Here is a 21,537-nt window from a genome sequence, read left to right as displayed (position 1 = left end):
CATATGACTTAACTCAGCATGCTTTATTGATCCAGTGCTTTTGTTTTAGTTCCAGGGGTAATAGAAAGTTTAGCTTTAATATTCTTTACTTAAAGTAGTAAATAAGAAATAAAAGGCATTTTTTCAAAAATTGGCCGTATTTTTGTGTGTGTGTGCGTGAACTTAGGTACATTATTTACAAAGCCAGGGGTTTAATTTCCTTTTTTAACTCCAAGAGAAATTTTTTGTCCTATACTTCAGTGGGGAATATGAATATGATTTTAAATTTTCATGGTTACCCAGCTAGGTTTAGTTTTTTTCAGCCAAAACAGAAATTAAAACTTAATTCCGCAACCCCTTTTCTTCCTGCCTTCAGCCTTCAGCCCTTTCCTTTAAAAATTTTTTTCCAATTCACACTTAATTTTGGATTTCTTCAATTAATCAGTCTTAGTTTTCCAGCTTTTCCTTTCATTCCCTTTTTATCACCATTGTAATGCATCATGATGAGTCTTCATTCTTCTAAGAACTGTACGTAATTTCCATTCTTTGATACAAGTGCTGCTTCTTTAGTTGGCTTAAATAATAGAGGTTTCTGAGCAATCAGCCCATGTAGTCATTGGTGCTACTACAGGGGCTGTATTTTTCTTCGTATGTTAGCCTGCTTCCACACTGTTTCAAGCCTGTGACATTCCTTAGAGCAGGTTCTAAACATGGATATTTTGTCATTAGTTGAGTGCTACCCTTCTTTTCATCTCTGCCCTTTTATTTAAAATATTATTTGCATTGGAATATTTGAATCCATCCCATACCTTACTTTCTTCCTTTCTCTCGTACCCCTCTTTGTCCTATTTTATTCATTTTCTCCTTCTGCATGGTTATGCCCCATGCTTCAGCTTCTGCATGTAGTTTCCACTTAGCAGCAGCACAGAGAAAGTGTCTTGTCAGTGTCATGCTGCATCTGCCTTTCACTGGTATCTAAGCAACAGCAGCATGGGTTTGATGTCCTGTGGGAAAATGTCCCACATGAGAACTTGTTATATATATGTAATGAAGGGGCTTCCTTCATTGAATTTAAACTTTTGAGTCTCCTTCAAATATTATCAGAGCTGGTTTGATAAAAAGGTAATTGATGCTATAATTTAGAATTAGTTATCAGTGGATTTGGCACCACTTCCCACAAAATGTCAAACAAAAAGAAATTCTACTCCATTCCTGGTCTTTTTCAATGGGAATAGCATTCTAAATTGTAGTGGTAAATTACTTCCCTGAATCCCAGTGGTAGCCGACATTCCATGGCAGCTTTCCAACGTATGCTTGCTTATCCATTTTACAGGTGTAGCAATGATGCAAATAGTCAGCTGCCCGTATGTAAAGACAGTCGCTACCACCAAGACCGGTAATTTTTAAAACCATCTTAGTTTGTTTTGTCTGTAAGTTGGCATGGTAGTGAATGTTGTTGTTTATCCTTTTATTTATTTATTTTTGCCCAAGTGAGTGGATTTTTTTATATTTTTCTTTTTAATGAGCAGTATAAATGCAGTTGTCATATTTGGCCAACACTTAATTTTCCCAATTGCCTGTAGTATTAGCTTCTTTGGTTCACAAAAAACAAATAAGGTCAGATAACTTTATATCTTAATTTTTGTAATAAGTGTAAACAACTTCATTCTCATTTTCATTACATTTATTTTATTTTTGATGTGTTTTTAAGTTAAATATAAAAAAATCATTTCCATGTGTAAAGTGATGTGATTATGCTTGCATGCTAGTGGGTATATGTGTGTGAATATTTGTGTGCATAGTATAACTTTACATTTGAAACTTATTGAAGATAGCTACCCACAACTTAAATTCTGAAATAAGATATGAGGGGTTTGTTTTTTTTTTCCAATTTGGATTTATATGTCCTTAATTATTTCTATAATGTCAGCTTATGTAGCTGTCTTATAAAAAATAATTATCTTGGCTTATCTTTTAAAAAATTAGAAGAAATTGCCTTTTTTTTTTTTTTTTTAAGGAAAAGACTAAACTGACAAAGAGTTAACAGGGATGTCTGACTTAATCACTTAGTATATTAAAGTGGATTTGATAATGAACTCAGTCATTTACTTGAAAACTGAGAATTTTATCATACCCTTTTAGGTACCTTAGAACTAAAAAATAATTTTGCCTCAGAAGTATGCTCACTAAATATGTCTGTTGTCTTGATTTCATTAGAATTTGAGAAATTCTTTATAAAAATATATCTTTCTTCACACATACAGAATGTGTCATGATTTTTATAATTGTTAGGACTTCATCGTTACTTCAGTCCAAATTTTTGGCTGTTCTTAAGGTACTTCATGGGTTGAATTTCTGAATCTAATTGAATTTAGATCTTAGAACTAAACCAGAGAAATAGTGTTAAGTAATTAAATCACATTTTATACGATTCGTTGTTTTGTTCCAACTGGCTCATTCATTTATTAGTATTTAATAGAAAGATGTAGCTCATATTTTAAAGTTTCATTTTACTTTACAATTTGATACTTGGACCTAACTTCGTATTATTCTTCTTTTAGGTGTGTTGCCAGGCATGGCCCCTCCTATCGTACCTATGATACATCCCCAGGTTGCTATTGCAGCTTCCCCTGCTACCTTAGCTGGAGCGACGGCAGTTTCTGAGTGGACTGAATATAAAACAGCGGATGGAAAGACCTATTACTATAATAATAGAACTTTAGAATCAACCTGGGAAAAACCCCAAGAGCTAAAGGAAAAAGGTATAGTTTTAATGACTTGTTGAGGCATAGTGAAAGCTATGATAATAGAATGCTATTTGAAATTCTGAGTTACTTCCTTTTTAACACATTTGAAGGAATTACTCATCTTGTAGTTTTGGATTATTTATTTCTACCAGATTGATAAATATGTGTATATTTAAAAAGCCAGTTCCACTTACATGTTTGTCCTTGGTTTTTCCATCTGGAGAAATTTAATTATACATCTGTACACATATATATATGCTGTTAGGAATTTCATAATTATTCTCCTATGTAATTACTGAGACTGACAGTGCTCTCAGGAAGAGATGTCTGTGTTGCATGTGTTCTGAAGAAAGAAATGCAGGCCCTTGGAGTCTGAGATGGAGAAAATTCATACAGTTTTCTGTATCACAAGTTCCTGTTTCCAAGTATCTTAGTATCTTGTCCCTTTGAGCAAAACGAATCATTGCTACAAAGAATAACGAGAGAGACTTGAAAGACTGTGTCCCTCTACAGGGACAGTGAGGGACTGTGTCCCTCACTTTTCTAGTGAAAGTGTTCTGATGGTAGAGCAAGTATTAAACTTGACTAGTACGTTACATTGAAATTGATGATAGAAAGAAGAACATTTTATTTTTGTGGTTAATAACTTCTAGTTAACGGAATATCTTAATTACTTAGTCTCTGAAAGTTCTTAGAAAATTACACCAAAAACCATTGAGTGCCATTGTCTTAACTTTATAATAGAAAAATTAGAGGAGAAGATTAAAGAGCCAATTAAAGAACCTTCTGAAGAACCTCTGCCAATGGAGACGGAGGAGGAGGACCCTAAAGAAGAGCCAATAAAGGAGATAAAGGAGGTAAAGAGCAGCGGCCTGTTAACCTGGGAGCCAGCAGTAATTGTTGGGTGCAATCGACTTGTGATTGAACACCCATTTGATACAGTCGTAGATAATTGCTACAGTCTGATTTCTGAAATTTTGGAGTTCTTTGAACTTTGTAATTCAGTTTTTCCTTTGAAAGTTTCATTAACTTCTTAGAGTAAACCAAGGCCCCTGGAAAGAAAGGGCGTTGGACCAGAGCATTGACCCAATCCCAGCCTTCTGATTTATAGACTGGCACATGGTAAAAATTATAAGTACTATTTTATATTTGGGGAATGTTTTATTTTATCTGTCTTCTCCTGGCATGGGATGATCTCTACACAGCACTGAAAAAGCTCTCCTTTTTGGAAGCTTCCTTTATTCAGTGAGGGATTAATGATAGGCATGTCTTATTAGTTAAGAAGTTAGCAGGAGAAAGAAATAATCTTAAAGGAGGAAGTCTCATCTAATTTTCTTATCCTCAGTTCTCCATTTCTGTTCCTAAGCAGATGGTTAGTGACTCTGTAAGTTAGGATCATCTGCTGTTGCTGGGGTCTGCTGTTGTAGAATTTGGCTCTGTCTAGGGAGCAAGGATTTAGAACTTTTCTTAGAAATTCCTACACAGGATCCTCACTACGCTAGTAACAGACCCTATGTTGGTTGCACTTTGAGTTATTCACAGTATAACTTGGATTTGTGTAAGATTCAGGTATGGTTTTGTGATACCTGAAATACCTAATTAAATGGGAGTAACATCATTTCCCATAGGAGCCCAAAGAGGAGGAGATGACTGAAGAAGAAAAGGCTGCCCAGAAGGCAAAGCCAGTAGCTACTACCCCTATTCCCGGTACTCCATGGTATGTACTTGGCTCAATAAGTAAATGACTTAAAATTCTTGTTTGCTGAGTTATTGCCGTGGTTCATCATGTAGTAAGAAAAGGTGCTTTTAAAAAATACACACCAAGTAGACTTTTTTATCTAAAGCATATTTTGGTTTTTATTTCTTGTATTTTGGGTGTTCAGACCTAAAACCCAATTGCTGTGCATTGTCTTTCTCCTTTCACGGTACTGTCCATTAATGTTTATTGTACTGCTGTGAGATCCTGAATCTCCTTTTTAGTGTTTAAGATTTTTAAAAATTAATTTTGTACATATTCCCGCATACATGATTATATTTTTAGAACTGTGTAAAATTGTCTTTTTATTTAAGTGTACTTTTTCTTCTTTGGTTTGGTTTTCCTTTTCTCTTTCTCCCTGTGTCAGTGCTCTCTCCTGTTCCTACTCCAGCCTGTTTAATTCATATATAATTCACACATTGCAGGGAGTTCTCCCTTATGTCTTGTAATCCCCTTCATTGTGTTTTCATTGCTTTTTCTTTTCTGTTTTTATTATTTAAAAATATGTTTGTTATGTGGAGAATCACAGTCTGAGTGTTGTTGCATTCCTGGGTACCGTTTCAGTCTTCTATTCCTGAATTTCCTGCAGAGCCCCGATCAAGTTCATGTGTGACCTTTTGACAAGACTAGTTCACAAGTGGATGTTTGGCAGTGTCTGAAGACATTTTGGTTGTCATAACTTGGAAGGGATTGATAGCTTATAGCATCTAGTTGTTAGAGGGCAGAGATGTTCCTAAACATCCTAGCAGGTACAGGAGAGCTCCCTACAGGAATTAGTTATTTGGCCCATAATGTCAGTGTGGAGGTTTTCACAATAATGAGTTGGTTTGACTATTTAACAAATTCATGGATTTAAATACATTTTCTTTGCTTCTGTCTGTTATAGTTATTATCCTTACTAAAGTTCAGTTGTTGTATCTTGGGCTGGGTAAAGCCTCCTAAGGTTGACCCTGAGGTTTTGTGTTGCAACCCTGTCTTTGATACCTTCCTTGTTTTCTACTCTGACAAAGATGTTCCTGGCTTTCTCATGTATTTCCCGTCTTGGATATAGATTCGTCCATTTTGCTTTTTGTGGGATGTGGCATTTATAAGATCTAGGGATAGTTGTTACTACTGAATAAGTCATTATCTTTAAGCCTCTTTGGTAGGAACAGATTGAAGATGCACACATTTAAAGATACATCATGAGTTCGTATCATTACTTGCAGTTCAGATTTACTATGAGGTTTTTACTGAACTTCATCATCTATTTTAATTCAACATTCCCTTTCCTGCTGAAAATCCTTTTCTGAGTGATATAAATGCAATTACTCATTTGCTTATCTCACACACAAGTCACAGAATTGTAGTACCAACACTGTCACTAACAATATGATACTGAAGACATTTTTTAACCTTTATTATCCTCCTCGCTCCCCACGTTACTTTTATGTTCAGAGTATGTCACTCCAGGCTGACTATAGTCAAATTACTGTGTTTTAAAGGCATTTAGAGTAAGTCTTCTGTATATTTTATTCCACCAACTTGATACATAGCCTCATTTTAAAAAATAATTAAGCAAAATATTTACCTGGATCCAAAATCGAAGTTACAGAAAGAGCCTACTTAAAGAATTTGTTCCTAGGTTGTGGTTCCTGAATTTGACTATTGTATGTGAAAAGCTGATAACCACCTCCAAACCCCACTAGTCTGAAGCTTCATGGACCCTCATCAGTTTTCAGATTTGAGCCTGTCCCCAGATGAGTGGAATTTTCTTTTGGAATTTGTTTAATTATTGCTTCTCTTTATCTGTTTGTTTTTTCCTTTTCTGGAACATTTGTTACTTGCATGTCAAATCTCTCTCTTTTTTTTTTTTTTTTTTTTTTTTTATTGCCCTCCAAACCTCTTTTTCTGTATACTCTATAGCTGTAGTTTTTGTGTCCTGCTTTCAGTTATTTTTTCATTGATCTGATATTATTAGAAAAGAATAATGTGAATCCATAAAAACATATAATATGAAAGAATTATTTGGAGGAAAAAATTAATTCCACTTGTCCCAAGCCTCGTTAATGAAAGTTTGGTTACATATGCCTTCTGGACCCTTTGTTTTGTGTACATGTGTACAGAGTTGTACATGTGGTCTGCATGCATCTTAGAGTGTTAAAAACTGTATTCCTCAGTGGTTTTTACTAAAAATGTCTCAAGAAATGTTGCTGTTTTTGTACATATAAATCTGTTTGTGATGGATAGCATAGTTTTCTGTAAATGCATAGTTTTTCTATAAATGGATGATGAGATGAGGTTGTCTACCTCTGCCCCGCATTAACAGAAACTGCTGTTTAGGACATCCTTGTACATATTTCTTTGTGAATATGTGCAAGTATTTCTGTTGGATTGATTCAAGTGAATCAATTCAATGAGGTGATACTGTTATTTAATATTTCAGTAGCTACTGGTAGGTTGACCTCAGAAAGGTTTTGACAGGGGTGCTGAACTATGCCAGTTAATATTCCAAGCAGTGGCTTCAGAGTACCAGTTTTCTCTCCCTCTTACCAGTGTGGCATAGTCTATTTAAATCTTTGGTAACCTGTTGAGAAAAAGGTTCCTGTTAAATGTTTTCAGAATGCTGGTATAATTTGATATTTCATGTTCATTGGGGCTGTGGATTCTTCCCTTCACAGTTTTCCTCATCTTTATGGTTTTGTCTTTCTCTTAATGATAGGAGAAACTTTTTTTTTTTTTTTAAGATTTTTTTTTTTTTTTTAAATTCATTTGAGAGGGAGATAGAGAGCTTAGGGTGGTGGGGAGAGGCAGAAAGAGGGAGAAGGATGAGCAGACTCCTCTTGAGTGTGGAGCCTCTTGGAGGGCTTGATCCCACAACCCTGATGAGCTGAGGTTAGACGCTTAACCTACCAAGCCACCCAGGTGCCCCAGAAGACTTTTATGCATACTATTATCAATACCCTTTGATTTTTACATACATTATACTTTCGCCCTACCTATTCATTTTTGTTTTGATGTCTTGTCATAACATAAATTTTGTATTTTTATGGGATCAAATGTATTGATCTTTCATTTATATCTTCTAGATTTAGGTATTTCTTAGGGGCTGTCCCTCACCCCCCATGCAACTATATGTTCCTAGTGCTTTTATAGTCCATCTGAATACATATAAGATAACTGCTTGTTTAAATTATTTTCCAGGTTCTGGTCAGTGAAAAATGTATTGTCAGTAGAACTTTAATTCTTTAATTTTTTTCTAAAATGGGTGAATGCTAACTTTAAGCAAAACAAATTACTTAGAAGGCACCTGGCTGGCTCATTTGGTGGAGCACAAGACTTTAGATCTCGGGATTATAAGTCTCTACACCAAACAGCCCCATGTTTTTGGTGTAGAGATTACTTAGAAAAAAGAAGAAAGAAGACCCAACAAATTTCTTAGTTAAGCGGGCTATGCCACTTCATTTGGATAATCAGATTTTTATTACTCTTTCTTCTTATCTTCAAATTTCTTTTTTTTTTTTTTAAGATTTTATTTATTTATTTGAGAGAGAGACAGTGAGAGCATGAGAGGGGAGAAGGTCAGAGGGAGAAGCAGACTCCCCTTGGAGCTGGGAGTCCGATGTGGGACACGATCCTGAGACTCCAGGATCAAGACCTGAGCCGAAGGCAGTTGCTTAACCAACTGAGCCACCCAGGCACCCCAAATTTCTTGAAATAACTGTTTCTTTACAGTTAAGAAGCTAAATGCAAAACATGAAGCTTCATATTTTCTGTACCAATATTGGGATTTTTATTTTCCTGGCATATCACAACATTTGTTTGACTCTTTAAAGAGAGATCAAAATTAGAAGCATTTTTTATTCCTTAGATCAATAAACTTTAGTTTCTGGTCCAAGAGAGCTTTTAATGTTTTGACAAAAGTTTTTAAAGATTATGGACTGGGATTCCTGCTGGCTTAGCCGGTTAAGCGTCTGCCTTCAGTTTAGGTTATGATCCTGGGATCTTGGGATTGAGTCTTATATTGGGCTCCCAGCTCAGCAGGGAGCCTGCTTCTCCCTCTGCTTGTGCTCTCTCTGACAAATAAATAAAATCTTCAAAAAAAATAAAGGTTATGGACTAATTATATTTTTTCCCATTGCTTACTGAGATTGCATACTACAGCTTTAGCTTGCAGTTAGTTTTATGGTGTCTTGCAGCGTGCCCAGTGAGAGTTGCTTGTATTTGCTGTGCTTTCTTTGCGTGTACTCTGTATTGGGTTTTAACTTAGGAAAAGTGATCTTTCAAGTTTTGCTCACTTTCGCATATACAGAGAGTGGCACAGGACCACTAATTAATTAGCTCTTGTGTTTCTGTAGGTTTTTGTTTTTGTTTCCAAAGGTTTTTGCTCCAGTATATTATTATGAAAAAGTTGAAACCTGTAGAAACATTGGAAGAATGTTTCTAGAACTGTGAGCGCCATATATTGACTTAGCGTCTACAAGTAACATTTAATTCTATTTGCATTATTATTTATCATCTCTCAGTACATTATTTTTTTAAAAGGTTAAAAGTTGCAGATATTAATTAGTACACTTCATCCCTAAACATTTTATCATGAGTACATGCATATTATTAGCACAGGGTAATTTTTTTTTTTTATTTTATTTATTTATTAGAGCTTGGGAGAGGGCGAGCAGAGGGAATGGGACAAGCAGTATCTGCTTAGCATGGAGCCCGATGTAGGGCTCAATCCATGATTCATGAAATCATGAGACTGAACTGAAATCAGGAGTGAGATGCTCAGTGCACTGAGCCATCTAGGTGCCCCAGCACAGGGCAGTTTTTTGGTACAAGAATTCTTTGTCCGTGATTTTTGTTTTCTGAAATGTTCTGACAGTGTCTCACTCCACATTTATTGTTAGTACTGATGAAGTACATTACACTTTGGTGTTTTGAAGCCAGCATGAATTAGTAAAATAGCATCTCTATCTTAATAGTTACTGCTGTCAATAATTAAATAGTGTTTAGAAACTAGGATAGAAAATTAAGGGTTTTTTTTTTCCCCCACGTAAAGTTAAACATCTATCAAGGTGGCTTAAGTATCCCAGGATTGTTCCTTTTTTAGATTTTTATAAGATTTTATTTTTAGGGGTGCCTGGGTGGCTCAGTGGGTTAAGCCGCTGCCTTCGGCTCAGGTCATGATCTCAGGGTCCTGGGATCGAGTCCCACATCGGGCTCTCTGCTCAGCAGGGAGCCTGCTTCCTCCTCTCTCTCTGCCTGCCTCTCTGCCTACTTGGGATCTCTGTCTGTCAAATAAATAAATAAAATCTTTAAAAAAAAAAAATAAAAATAAAAAAAAAAAAAGATTTTATTTTTAGTTTCTACTAGAAATAAACCTCACAATGCCAAGATCAAGAGTCACATGCTCTTCTGACTGAGCCAACCCTGTGCCCTCTCAGGATTATTCTGATGGAATGTGGTATATAACATGTTTCCCCCCACACCTGCTTTTATTTATTTATGTTTTTAAAGATTTACTTGTTTGAGAATGAGAGAGAGTGCATATGCATGAACATGAGCACGAGCAACAGCGGGGGGGTGGGGAGAGGGAGATTCCCAAGCAGACTCTGTGCTGAGCACAGAGCTGGACATGGGGCTTGATCTCAACATCCTGAGATCAAGATCTGAGCTGAAACCAAGAGTTGGACACTTAACTGACTGTGCCACCCAGGGCCCCCACACTTCGTTTTAAAATTAACTGTAAGGAGAGGTGAAAAGTAGAAGTGTTTTGTTTTTCTTAGGATCACTGAGCCTTGTTTTTTGTTGGATTCCATGACAAATGCCTCTAGTCCCATTTCCACAAATGATTTGGATTTAGTAGTACATTATACATTTTCTCACTTTTTAAAAAAGATTTTCTTTTCTTTTTTTTTTTAAGATTTTATTTATTTATTTGACATAGAGAGATCACAAGTAGGCAGAGAGGCAGGCAGAGAGAGAGAGAGAGAGGAGGAAGCAGACTCCCTGCTGAGCAGAGAGCCCGATGCGGGACTTGATCCCAGGACCCTGAGATCATGACCTGAGCCGAAGGCAGCGGCTTAATCCACTGAGCCACCCAGGCGCCCTAGGGTTTTTTTTTTTTAATTTTTAAAAAAAATTTTTTTTATTTTATTTTTTTTTAAAGCTTTTATTTATTTATTTATTCATGAGAGAATGAGTGAGAGAGAGCATGAGAGAGGAGAAGGTCAGAGGGGGAAGCAGACTCCCCAAAGAGCCGGGAGCCCGATGCGGGACTCGATCCTGGAAGTCCGGGATCATGACCTGAGCCGAAGGCAGTCGCTCAACCAACTGAGTCGCCCAGGCGCCCCGTTTTTTTTTAAAGATTTTATTTAAAGATTTTCTTTTCAAGTAATATCTACAACCAGCATGGGGCTCAAACTTAGAAACCCGAGATCAAGAGTTGCATGCTTTTCTGATTGAGTCAGCCAGGAGGCCCCATTTTCTTATTTGTGTGTGTTACTTAAATAAACTTGAAGTATGAGGAGCTGAAATATTTAAAGTTCATTTCCACAATCAAAATAAATATTTCCAATAACCCTGAAAGTTTTCTTGTGTTCCATTGTTATCCCTCCTTCTTCTAATCCCATCCCTACGGAGCCTTCTGCTTTTATTTAAGATTACTTTGTATTTTCTAGAATGTTATGTCAGGAATCATATATACTTTTTTTGTCTAGCTGTTTCTTAAAAATCCAACAAGTGTGTTGAGATGATTCACATCCCAAACAGTTCACTCATTAGAATTGTACAACTTCATGACTTTTGTATTCACAGAGTTGTGTAGCCATTACCGTATTCGATTTTAGAACATTTCATTCCCATCCACCCTCCCCACCCCTCCAATCCCCGGACGTAACGGATGTTGTTTTACTTTGTTCTTGCCTCTATGGTTTCTGGTAAGAAACCCATGGTCCAATGTTTTCCTGTTTGTAGTGTGACATATTTTAGAAACTGGCATAGAAAATTTAGGATAGGTTTTTTCCCCAAATAAAGTTAAACATCTACATAAGTGACATTTATGTAGGGCATTTTGCTGTAGTCCCTTAGGTTTCCTGAAAGCCTATTGATTCTTTTTTCCTCTCTTTATTCTTTAGGCGGGATAATTACTGATGTACTTAGTAGTTCACTGATCATTCCGTCATCTCTGTTCTGTTCTAGAGCCAGTCCAAAGAATTAATTTCAGTTTATTTTTTTTCCTAATGTTTTAATTTTAATGTATGATATTGTTTCAGGTGTACAGTACAGTGATACAGCACTTCATACGTTACTGGTGTTCATGACAAGTGTCCTTAATCCCGATCCCTCTACCCACTTCCCCTCTGGTAACCATCAGTTTGCTCTCTCTAGTTAAGAGTCTGTTTCTTGGCTTGTCTCTTTTTTTCCCTTTGCTTCAGTTGTGTGTTTTTCATCTCTAAAATTTGTGGTTTTGTTTTTTTACAATTTCTGTTTCTCTAATGAGAACAGTGTTTTCATTTGTTTCAAGTTTTCCTTCATCTCATGAACTCTAGTTATAATTGTTGCTTTAAAGTCTTTGATTATCTCAACAATAGAGGTTTTGTCTGTTATTTTCAACATCTAGATCAACTTGGCTTGGCAGCTGTTGATGAACTTATAATTATCTGGCCACAAGTACCTGGTTTCTATTGGGAGTTTTCACTGGCTGTACTGCCACTGCCGTGCTACTGTGTGACTGGGGGCCCTTAGGGTAGAGGTGTGAGGGAGGAAAAATGGGAAATTTATACCCTCACAGTTGCTGCTGTAAATATTGACTTTCTTCCGTACTTACATTTATTTTTTAAAAACTGTACACAGTCCTTAACATTCTTGTTTTTTCTATTTTGTTTGAATTTCTTGTAATGAACAGGAACAGTGAGCTCTAGTGGGCTCTGGTGTCATAGTGCAATCAGTATTTCTTATTTTTATACCAGATATAATAAGATATTAAAGACTTCATAGCAGGTTGCATTTGAGTATGTAAAATTCTGATTTGGTAAGAAATACTAAGAAGTATTACATAATAGGTATGGTGCTGTGGTCTTTTCTTTAGTTTTAGAACTGTTTAATAGCATTCTTATTTGTTTCCATTGAATTCATCCTTTGTGATAGGTTAAAATGTAACACTCCGATTGAACCAACTACACCAAGTTCTTGAGCACTCTAACCACTGATTATGAATTTGCTTTTCTTGGTTTTCTCAGTTAAAATGTTGAACTGCTGTTCCAACCTTAGCCACTCAGCTCTCTCCTTTAGAAATTGTATTCGGCTCTGTAACTATTAAGTACCAAGGTGTCCTCACCACCCCTCCACCTCTCCTTTAGGCAGAATGACAGTAAAAGACTTACTTATCAAATATGTTCCATAACAGAAGAAACTGGTATATTTGAATCAATTCATAGGTGTGTCGTTTGGACTGGTGATGAGCGGGTCTTCTTTTATAATCCTACCACCCGTCTTTCTATGTGGGACCGACCTGATGATCTGATTGGAAGGGCAGATGTTGACAAAATTATTCAGGAGCCTCCTCATAAAAAAGGAATGGAAGAAGTGAAGAAACTAAGTAAGTTTTAAATTAGGAATTTATCCTCTAATTTTGTCATTCTTTTAATACTTTTACAGAAAATATGAGGCCATTTAGGAAAACTTGCTATTTCTAAGGAATATAAGAAATTTGAGAATGGGAAATAGACCACTAACTATCCTAGTTTGAGTTTGCTAGTAGAGATATTAAAAATTAGAGAGTGTGAATAATTAGTTTTTTGTAAAATATTTATATGTATTTTTTTTAACTCATTGTCCTTATCAAGATTTTTAGTCCAAGTTATGTTGGTTCTGCTTCAGGTTTTCTCTGTGCTTACTAATAATATTAAAACACTCTTCAGTGAGCCTCTTAACACTTTTTATAACTAGTAATAAATTTTTTTGAAATAATCAGAACTCTACAGAGCATTTTAAAATATTGTTTACTACTTTTGTAAAAGAAAGTTTTATAAAATTATAAAAGCTTACTCTTAAATATTTATTTATGTTAGAAACAGTGTGTGCAGTGTGTGGGGGGTGATGGTGGGAGGGGCAAAGAGAGAGAGAGGAATCCTAAGCAATCTCCCCAATGAGCACAGAGCCCAACACAGGGCTCTATCGCATGACTTAAATTGAAATCAAGAATTGAATGCTTAACTGACTATGCCACCTAGTCGCCCCCAAAGCTTACTCTTTTCAAGTAAATGAAATTTAGGGAATAAAAGCCTTAATCCTGACTGTATAGTGACAAACCTTATTAAGAGATTATCTTTTTTAAGGTACCTTGCGTTAAGATAGCATTTCAGTAGATATAATGAACATAGATATTTTTACATAATTTTTATTGCATATTTTATATTGGTAATTTGTCCTCATGTTGACATGATTATGTTTTTATAGACTCCCTTATGTGCTGTAGAAGCATGAATGAATCACCTGATTCTTCCAATGAAATCAATCCAAATATATGTCATTTATAAGAATTGAGAAACCTTTATAGGTTGTATATATATATATATGGTGCTACACTTTTTACTTGCAAATCATTTCCAAATCATTGAAACTTTGCCTGCTAGTGGTAAAGTTACTAGGTACCACTTTTCCCCTTTAGCAATGTCTGTTTTATAGCTGTAATACTGATGATACTTTATAATCCTAGTGTTGAATTATGCCAAGGAGATACGAGATTTGCTTTTGTTTTTATGACTCTTTTCAAATATTCAGTACAGTTATTTGATAAATGCATGCATGTCTTGAATAAACATTTCAAAGTGATTTAGAAATTTAAAGGGAAGATTAATTTAGGAAGTATAGAATTATTTAATGTTTTATAAAGGAGAGAGGATTATGGGATGGGTATTTTATGTAAACAGTAACTTTTTTTTAAAAAAGATTTTATTTATTTATTTGACAGAGATCACAAGTAGGCAGAGAGGCAGGCAGAGAGAGAGTGGGGGAAGCAGGCTCCCCACTGAGCAGAGAGCCTGACATGGGGCTCAATCCCAGGACCCTGAGATCATGACCCGAGCTGAAGGCAGAGGCTTAACCCACTGAGCCACCCAGGCGCCCCTAAACAGTAACTTTTTGAAAGAGAATATTGTGTAATATGTGCATGTAACTATTCATTATAATATTTGATATGTTTTTGCCAGGACATCCAACTCCCACAATGCTGTCCATCCAAAAATGGCAGTTTTCTATGAGTGCAAGTGAGTAAACTATGGATTCTAACTACTGGGTTTGTTTTGTTTTGTTTTGAAGATTTTATTTTTTATTTGGGGGAGAGAGAGACAGGACAGAAATAGCATGAATGGGAAGGAGAGGGAGAAGCAGGCTCCCTGCTGACAGGGAGACCATTGTGGGGTTCCATCCCAGGACTCTGGGATGGTGACCTGAGCTGAAGGCAGACACTTAACTGACTGAGCCACCCAGGTGCTCCTGTAGCTACTTTTTAATACTATTAAAGCAAGTGTTCTGGTAGTGGCTAGAAGAGGGATTCAGACTTAAATGTTTTAATTCTTACTTGATGAATTTTATTCTGACAAGTTTTAATTAAATTTGATCTTATAGTTAAAGAAGAACAAGAATTAATGGAAGAACTTAATGAAGATGAACCTGTTAAGGCCAAAAAACGGAAGTAAGTAATAATTATAGTTCATGTAATTCAGGTAGATAATACCTTTTTTAAAAGTTGATTAGATCCCAGTCAGTTTGTGGTTGGGACAGGTAATGTGTATGTTAGGAGACAGAAGTCATGATTGCTCTCTAAAGCCTGGTATTAGAAAGCTTTGCTTTAGAATGAAGACATGGTGTCCCTTCTATTGCTAGATGTGCAGAATACATGATTACTTAAATTATGTATTATAAAGCCAAGTAACATTTTGGGAATTAGATGATAAATTATTTTCAGACATTCATTAAGCCTGAATTTTATTACAAATTTCCTACTCTATGTAGACCCCAACGGATACCATTCTAGAAATTTCATAAATACACACAGACTTCTCTTTTTATGTACTTGTCACTTAGCTAGTTCTTGAGTCTGTGTCTTAACTACCTGGTGAAGAGGGAACCTGTGAGCTTAGAAAATGCTTTGGGAGAAAGATTGCCATAAGCAGGAGCATTAGGTTGGCCAGTGCTTTGCAGTTGGGTAAAATATGAATGTTTCTAATTGTGGGGGATGGAAGGCTGGGGTAGGGGGTATCTATGTCTGGGTGGGGGAGGAATGGGACCATTATTTAGCAGCAAAAAAGGAAAGTTTGAAGACATTATTAGGAAATGGATGAACCATAGTCCTTATCTAAAAAGGACAGATTGAATGCAGCCACGTTATGGCAAAGAAATCACTAAGACAACCCCCCCCGGAAGGGTGGTTCTTTTTAAAAAAAATTGTTAGGAGCATCGTTAAAGATGTTAAGATATTAAAGAGAGTCACTCATAATCAACCAAAGTAACATAGCTGTTTTCATTTTTGCAGTTGACTTTTTTAGTTCTTGACCAAATATGTAGATATTTTTCTTAGTTGTAATCAACCGATTTTGTGTTTCTTTAAAAAAAAATGTAGAATAAGACATTTGTTTTCTTAATTATAAATGACTGTATTCATTCTGTTTATATAACCATAATTTTGGATGTTCCTACAATGTTAAACTTTTAGGTTGTTTTTAATTGTTTGTTCTTATAGACAACTCTGTAAGGTTTTTAACTGCTTTTATCAGGAGAATGTCAAAGAAGTCCTTTATGTGGATTGCCCGAGCTTCTCTATTTAGGTACAAAGTTAAAAGCCTATTTTTCCTGGCTTAGTTTTTCTTTATTTCTTTTATTGAGATAGATAGTAATAGTTTGTATTGTGACATTTCCATTTAGTGTAATTCTATAAAGGTTATTTGTTTTCATTAGTTATATTTCTTGGATGTCTTTTAACTATTTAAATAGTTCTTAAATAAATTATTATAAGAGGGTATATTGTTTGGCAAATTACTTTTACCTGTTTGTTTTGTGCATATCTTAGGTCACAGACTATCTCGCTAAGTTCCTGCAGATCACGGACTTTGTCTTCTATTTCTTTTGATTTATTCCCTAAGTTGCTAATTACCTCTCACTTAACATGTATTTGTGGGTTAGCCTTAGTTCCATTTAACTCTCCGGGGCTACCTTCACTTCCCTGTATAGCATGCTTTTGAAATTGTTGATGTTTTGTTTTCCTGATTCCCTTAAGTTTGTTTAGGCAATATGAACCAATTTTATTTTTATATCTAGCAGATCTTATTTAAGAAGGAAGATCTGCTAAAATATACCCGAATATTACTAACTTACTTACTGTTATGGATTATTCACATGAACTGGCCTTCTTCGTAGTGCAGATGTTTGAGAGGTGACTCGATTTCATGTTTACAGTCTCACTTGAGTGAGAGCAACAGCAGCAGGGTTGTCCTTAGCCCTGAGGTGCATTTTTGGAGGAGAAAGAAGTAGTTTAGTCATTGGTGAACAGTTCTAATTCCATCTAACTACTCCTGGGCCTATGTTGCTCTCTGGGACCTGTCCTTCAACTTAAATCTCAACTTACCACCCAGAAAGTGAGTAAAAAAGATGTCAGGTAGGTAAGGTATATATCTCACATATCCACTTGGCCAAGTTTACAGATATTTTCAAAATAAATATTTGAGATTACTAAGACTTATACCAATTTTTATTAGAGTAAGAAATATTTTATGCAAAAAAATCAAGAAATATTTTATGCATCTATAATATAAAACATTTTGGAAAATACTATTTTTCCTGTATCATTTCAAGAACTAAAAATTATATTTTGTGCTGTTTGTTTCTAACCACATAGAATTTTACTGCAATGTTAGTTTTTTGTTTTTGTTTTTGAAAGTAAGGTAGTTCATTCTGTATATCAGGGAGAGAGACAGCACAACAATATAGCCATTGTAACATCATTAGAAGCTCATTGTAACTTTATTATTATCATTACAATGAAAGTTGCTTATCCCTTAGAGTTCATTTGAAACCCTCAATATAATTTTTTTGCCAAAAATATGCTGCTCAGTAGTGAGTCTTGAATATTCCATTGTTGTAAAGATTTTAGTAAGATTCCTTATTAATATTTTGCCAGTTGATGCCTTATATTTTATTTTTTATAGGAGAGACGATAATAAAGACATTGATTCAGAGAAAGAAGCTGCGATGGAAGCTGAAATTAAAGCTGCCCGAGAAAGGGCCATTGTCCCTCTGGAGGCCCGAATGAAGCAGTTCAAGGACATGCTGCTAGAGAGAGGGGTCAGAAAACAATCTTTGGGGGAGATATTTCTGTTTTGTATAAGTAATATAAATATGTCTTGCTAAAAGGTCAAATCTAAGGTTAGTGCTCATGTTGTGGGGGGGGATAAGGGAAGCTGTCAAATGACTGTACTTTCTCAAACAGCCTTTTTCTTGGCTCATCCTATCATGTTTGAACTAAATGCCATTTTATTGTCCTTTTAAATACAAATAACATTTAACATTTATTGGGTCATTACATTTTGGTGAGTAATATGAGTATTAACAGAGTATTAACATTACAGAATGGCGGACTACGTGGGATAGGTAAGGTATATATGATTCTTTAATACTTCCAGAATGGTTTTGGTTAAAGGAGAACTGCTACTTTATGATAATATTAATAAAGTTAATTGAGAGGGTGTTTCAGCCTTTTGGTTATATTCACATATTCATTTGAATAAGTATAATTGTTCAATTTAAAATCACAACTTTGTTCACAAGATTGGAGCAAGCATAGGAAGTCAAAATGCAAATCTTCAAGGCTTTTTCTGATGTACTGATTTTTAAAATGTCACACAGTAGTGGTTATTTTAATGACTAATTAAGTGTGTGTTACTTCTGTATAGTATAGAAATATTCAGAGCCAATTAGTGTGGAAATTTGCTGTTGCTAGCCTCCCACTGCTTGTCATTTATTAGTGATGGAAACTTCAGTACAGTTTTTATTATGTCTCCTTTTTAAGCAGATGTCCTGTAGATTTCAAGGAAAATTATATGACCTTTATGTTTTTAGAGCCAACTTAATTATGAGGCAATACATTTTTATTTTAAAGGTGTCTGCTTTTTCAACATGGGAGAAGGAGTTGCACAAGATAGTTTTTGATCCTCGGTACTTACTTCTCAATCCTAAAGAGAGAAAACAGGTAAAAGGAAAATAACATTATTTAAGAAGTGTATATCCCTTAGCAGCATTATTTTTAAAATGTAAGGAATAAAATACCATACTTTTTTCCCCCTGTAACAAAGTGCGCTTTTTTTTTTTTTTTTTAAGATTTTATTTATTTATTTGACGGAGATAACAAGTAGGCAGAGAGGCAGGCAGAGAGAGAGAGGAGGAGGAAGCAGGCTCCCTGCTGAGCAGAAGCCCGATGTGGGGGGCTCGATCCCAGGACCTTGGGATCATGACCTGAGCCGAAGGCAGAGGCTTTAACCCACTGAGCCACCCAGGCACCCTCAGAGTGCTTTAAAAACATAGTCTTAAATCTTAGAACACTGTTATTATCTATACGGACATTTCTGCCTCAGAAATAGACTTGGTTAGTTTTGCCTTTATTGTAGACGTCACTGTTGCTTCATGCGCATTTTCTCTTTATGTCTCATATACACTGAGGTTATATCTAAAATTTTCAATGCATTTCATTGTGCTCATTAATTTACTTTTTCCTGGGCAAATGATGTAGATTTAGAGTAGAAAAGAAAAGTACCAAAGAATTGAAAGGAAAAAGAAACACCTACAATCGTTCCCAACAGATGGGATCAGGATTGGGTACTGGTGTTATAACTTTCCTGTTAGTGCCAATATATGTTTGAATGTGTGTGTGTATTGTAGGTAGACAACACTCAAAAGACGTGTTTATGTTTCATTTGCACATCCTACATTTAAGTGGCATCTTTTAAATTTTTTTTCTTATACACTAAAAGAATTGATGGACACTTGAGAGTCTCTGCTGAACTAGAGTTAACATGGATTAGAGTTGCCTGTTTATTGGGTTTGCGTTGATTCCCATGATGACGCAGTGATACATATCTCACAATGATTGCTTCTTCCTCTAAAGCATTGCACACTTGCAACTTACATAGTTTCTGAATTACCTGGACCACCCTGACACTGATCTCTTTAGAATGGTGAGTATGTTGAACCACTTGCTATAGGGCCATCGAGCTACAGGATTTCATTTGGTAGTCTGTCCTTTATACTGACAATTTAGCAGTTGGAATAATTCTCTACACTGTTTGTGCCATTATGCATGTAGGTCTCGTCATAAACTTAAGAAGAGAGGACATTTAACAGTGTGCCAGACATGTATTTTAGTATGTGTAATAGAAAAGCATGACTTTCAGATATATTTGCATCTGCATTTCAAGCATAGTAGGGTTTTTTGTTTTTGTTTTAAACTGTGTGATGGTCTCATTCTCACATGGGTTGATGGCTCTATCAAAAATTACAAATCAGCCTTGATTCTTTACTTCTCCCCATTGCACATTTCAAGTCTGTCTGTAAAATCTACCTCTAAAAGCTTGTAAATATAACTTCTTAGTCACCATTTCCCCCACTGCCACTGTATTTCAAGGCACTGTGACCATTTCTCAGCACCTGTGTAGCCTCTGACTGATCTCTTTGCTTCCTTCCATTATTACTTTTTCTGTAGTCCGGGTTTTTTTCCACCTAGCAGCCACACTAATTTTAAAGTTTAACTAACAGATTAAGGCATTGTTACTATTCCTTTGCTTAAAAAATGTCCAGTGCTTCCCATTTCATGTAGGATAAAATTGAAATTCTTTATCGCAGCTTGTAAGATTCTGCTTACACTCTTTTACTACATACTTCTTGAAGCTCTTTTCTTAGATCCATTCATTCTGGCCACACTTCCTTTGTTACTCCTTGAACAAGTTAGGCACTTTCTGATACTTTTCTTTTCTCTACCTGGAATGTTTTTCTCTCAGATATCTGTATATGCTCTATCATTTTATTCAGGTGCATGTGCAAGTGCCTTTGGATCATTGTATCTCTTTGCCTTCTTTCCTTTATAGCACTCCTAGCTCTGATTGTCTAAAATTAGCTTATATTCTGTCTCCTACTGTAGAATATAAATTCTGAGTGCTGGAACTTTGTTTTGTTCATTGCTATATATGTGTAATGCCTGGAACAGTGCTTAACCTGCATATCTCTGGAGGTTTACTTAAAAATTTTTTTGACTTTCTCTTCATTATGAGTGTTACAGTTTTTTACTGAGTTAAATTACAAGTATATATTGAGAGCTAAAATTCTGTCCAAATTTAGGAGGCATTTTATAAGGTGATGCTTTTACCTCCTGTTAAGAGTAATAGTTAAAAAGAGGAAAACTGTCAAGCATTATTTTATTTAAATAAAAACTGTACTTAATTTGATTAGAATTCTTAACTGGAGTGTAAGAAATGAAAGGATAAGCTGATATTTGGCATTAATCCATGTACTTTTTCAGTACTTAGTTTTATTTTTTGCATAAGAATATAAAATCAAGGAGAAATCAATTAAGTGCTAGTTACATATGTGCACTTTGTAACTTTATTTCTGAAATTTGTGTTTTGATTTTATTTTTAAAGATTTTATTTATTTATTTGACAGACAGAGATCACAAGCAGGCAGAGAGGCAGGCAGAGAGAGGGGAGGAAGCAGGCTCCCCGCCAAGCAGAGAGCCTGGCCAAGCAGAGAGCCTGATGCGGGGCTCAATCCCAGGACCCTGAGATCATGACCTGAGCCGAAGGCAGAGGCTTTAACCCACTGAGCCACCCAGGCACCACTGTGTTTTGATTTTTAAAAAACTAAGAATTTCATTGATCATCTCGTAATCCAAAAGTACCTCTCTTTCACTTCTGTCCTTTTCTAGTTATCTGTAGTTTTATGTATATCTTACCTCATTATAAAATAAGTATTTTATATAATTGTAACCATAGGTTTTAAGTTGAGATTTTCCTTATATAATCTTTTTGTTATAAA

General features: G+C 35.5%; 1 protein-coding gene across 15 annotated transcripts in view; it reads left to right on the top strand.

Moving 5' to 3' along the window:
• The window catches only part of TCERG1 (transcription elongation regulator 1), a 62,364-nt gene that overhangs the window by 18,600 nt on the left and 22,227 nt on the right, over window positions 1-21,537 (top strand). For 4 of the 15 annotated variants that reach the window (XR_014309979.1, XR_014309981.1, XM_082724530.1 and 1 more), the window contains exons 6-14: window positions 2,541-2,741; window positions 3,471-3,583; window positions 4,355-4,443; window positions 12,897-13,057; window positions 14,670-14,726; window positions 15,088-15,154; window positions 16,236-16,286; window positions 17,664-17,799; window positions 18,614-18,703. Coding sequence is in view for 8 of the 15 variants with exons in the window: in XM_082724530.1 (XP_082580656.1) it covers window positions 2,541-2,741; window positions 3,471-3,583; window positions 4,355-4,443; window positions 12,897-13,057; window positions 14,670-14,726; window positions 15,088-15,154; window positions 16,236-16,286; window positions 17,664-17,799; window positions 18,614-18,703 (965 nt within the window). In the remaining 7 variants the exon portion in view is untranslated. Of the gene's footprint in view, window positions 1-1,312; window positions 1,376-2,540; window positions 2,742-3,470; window positions 3,584-4,354; window positions 4,444-12,896; window positions 13,058-14,669; window positions 14,727-15,087; window positions 15,155-16,235; window positions 16,287-17,663; window positions 17,800-18,613; window positions 18,704-21,537 lie in introns of all 15 variants that reach the window. The other 11 variants (XR_014309980.1, XR_014309982.1, XM_082724529.1 and 8 more) reach the window with 3 other exon arrangements.

Source organism: Mustela nivalis (genome assembly GCF_964662115.1).
Source record: "Mustela nivalis genome assembly, chromosome: 3".
Taxonomy (NCBI): domain Eukaryota; kingdom Metazoa; phylum Chordata; class Mammalia; order Carnivora; family Mustelidae; genus Mustela; species Mustela nivalis.
The sequence above is the reverse complement of the archived record's forward strand: the minus strand, read 5'-3'. Positions and strand labels throughout refer to the sequence as shown.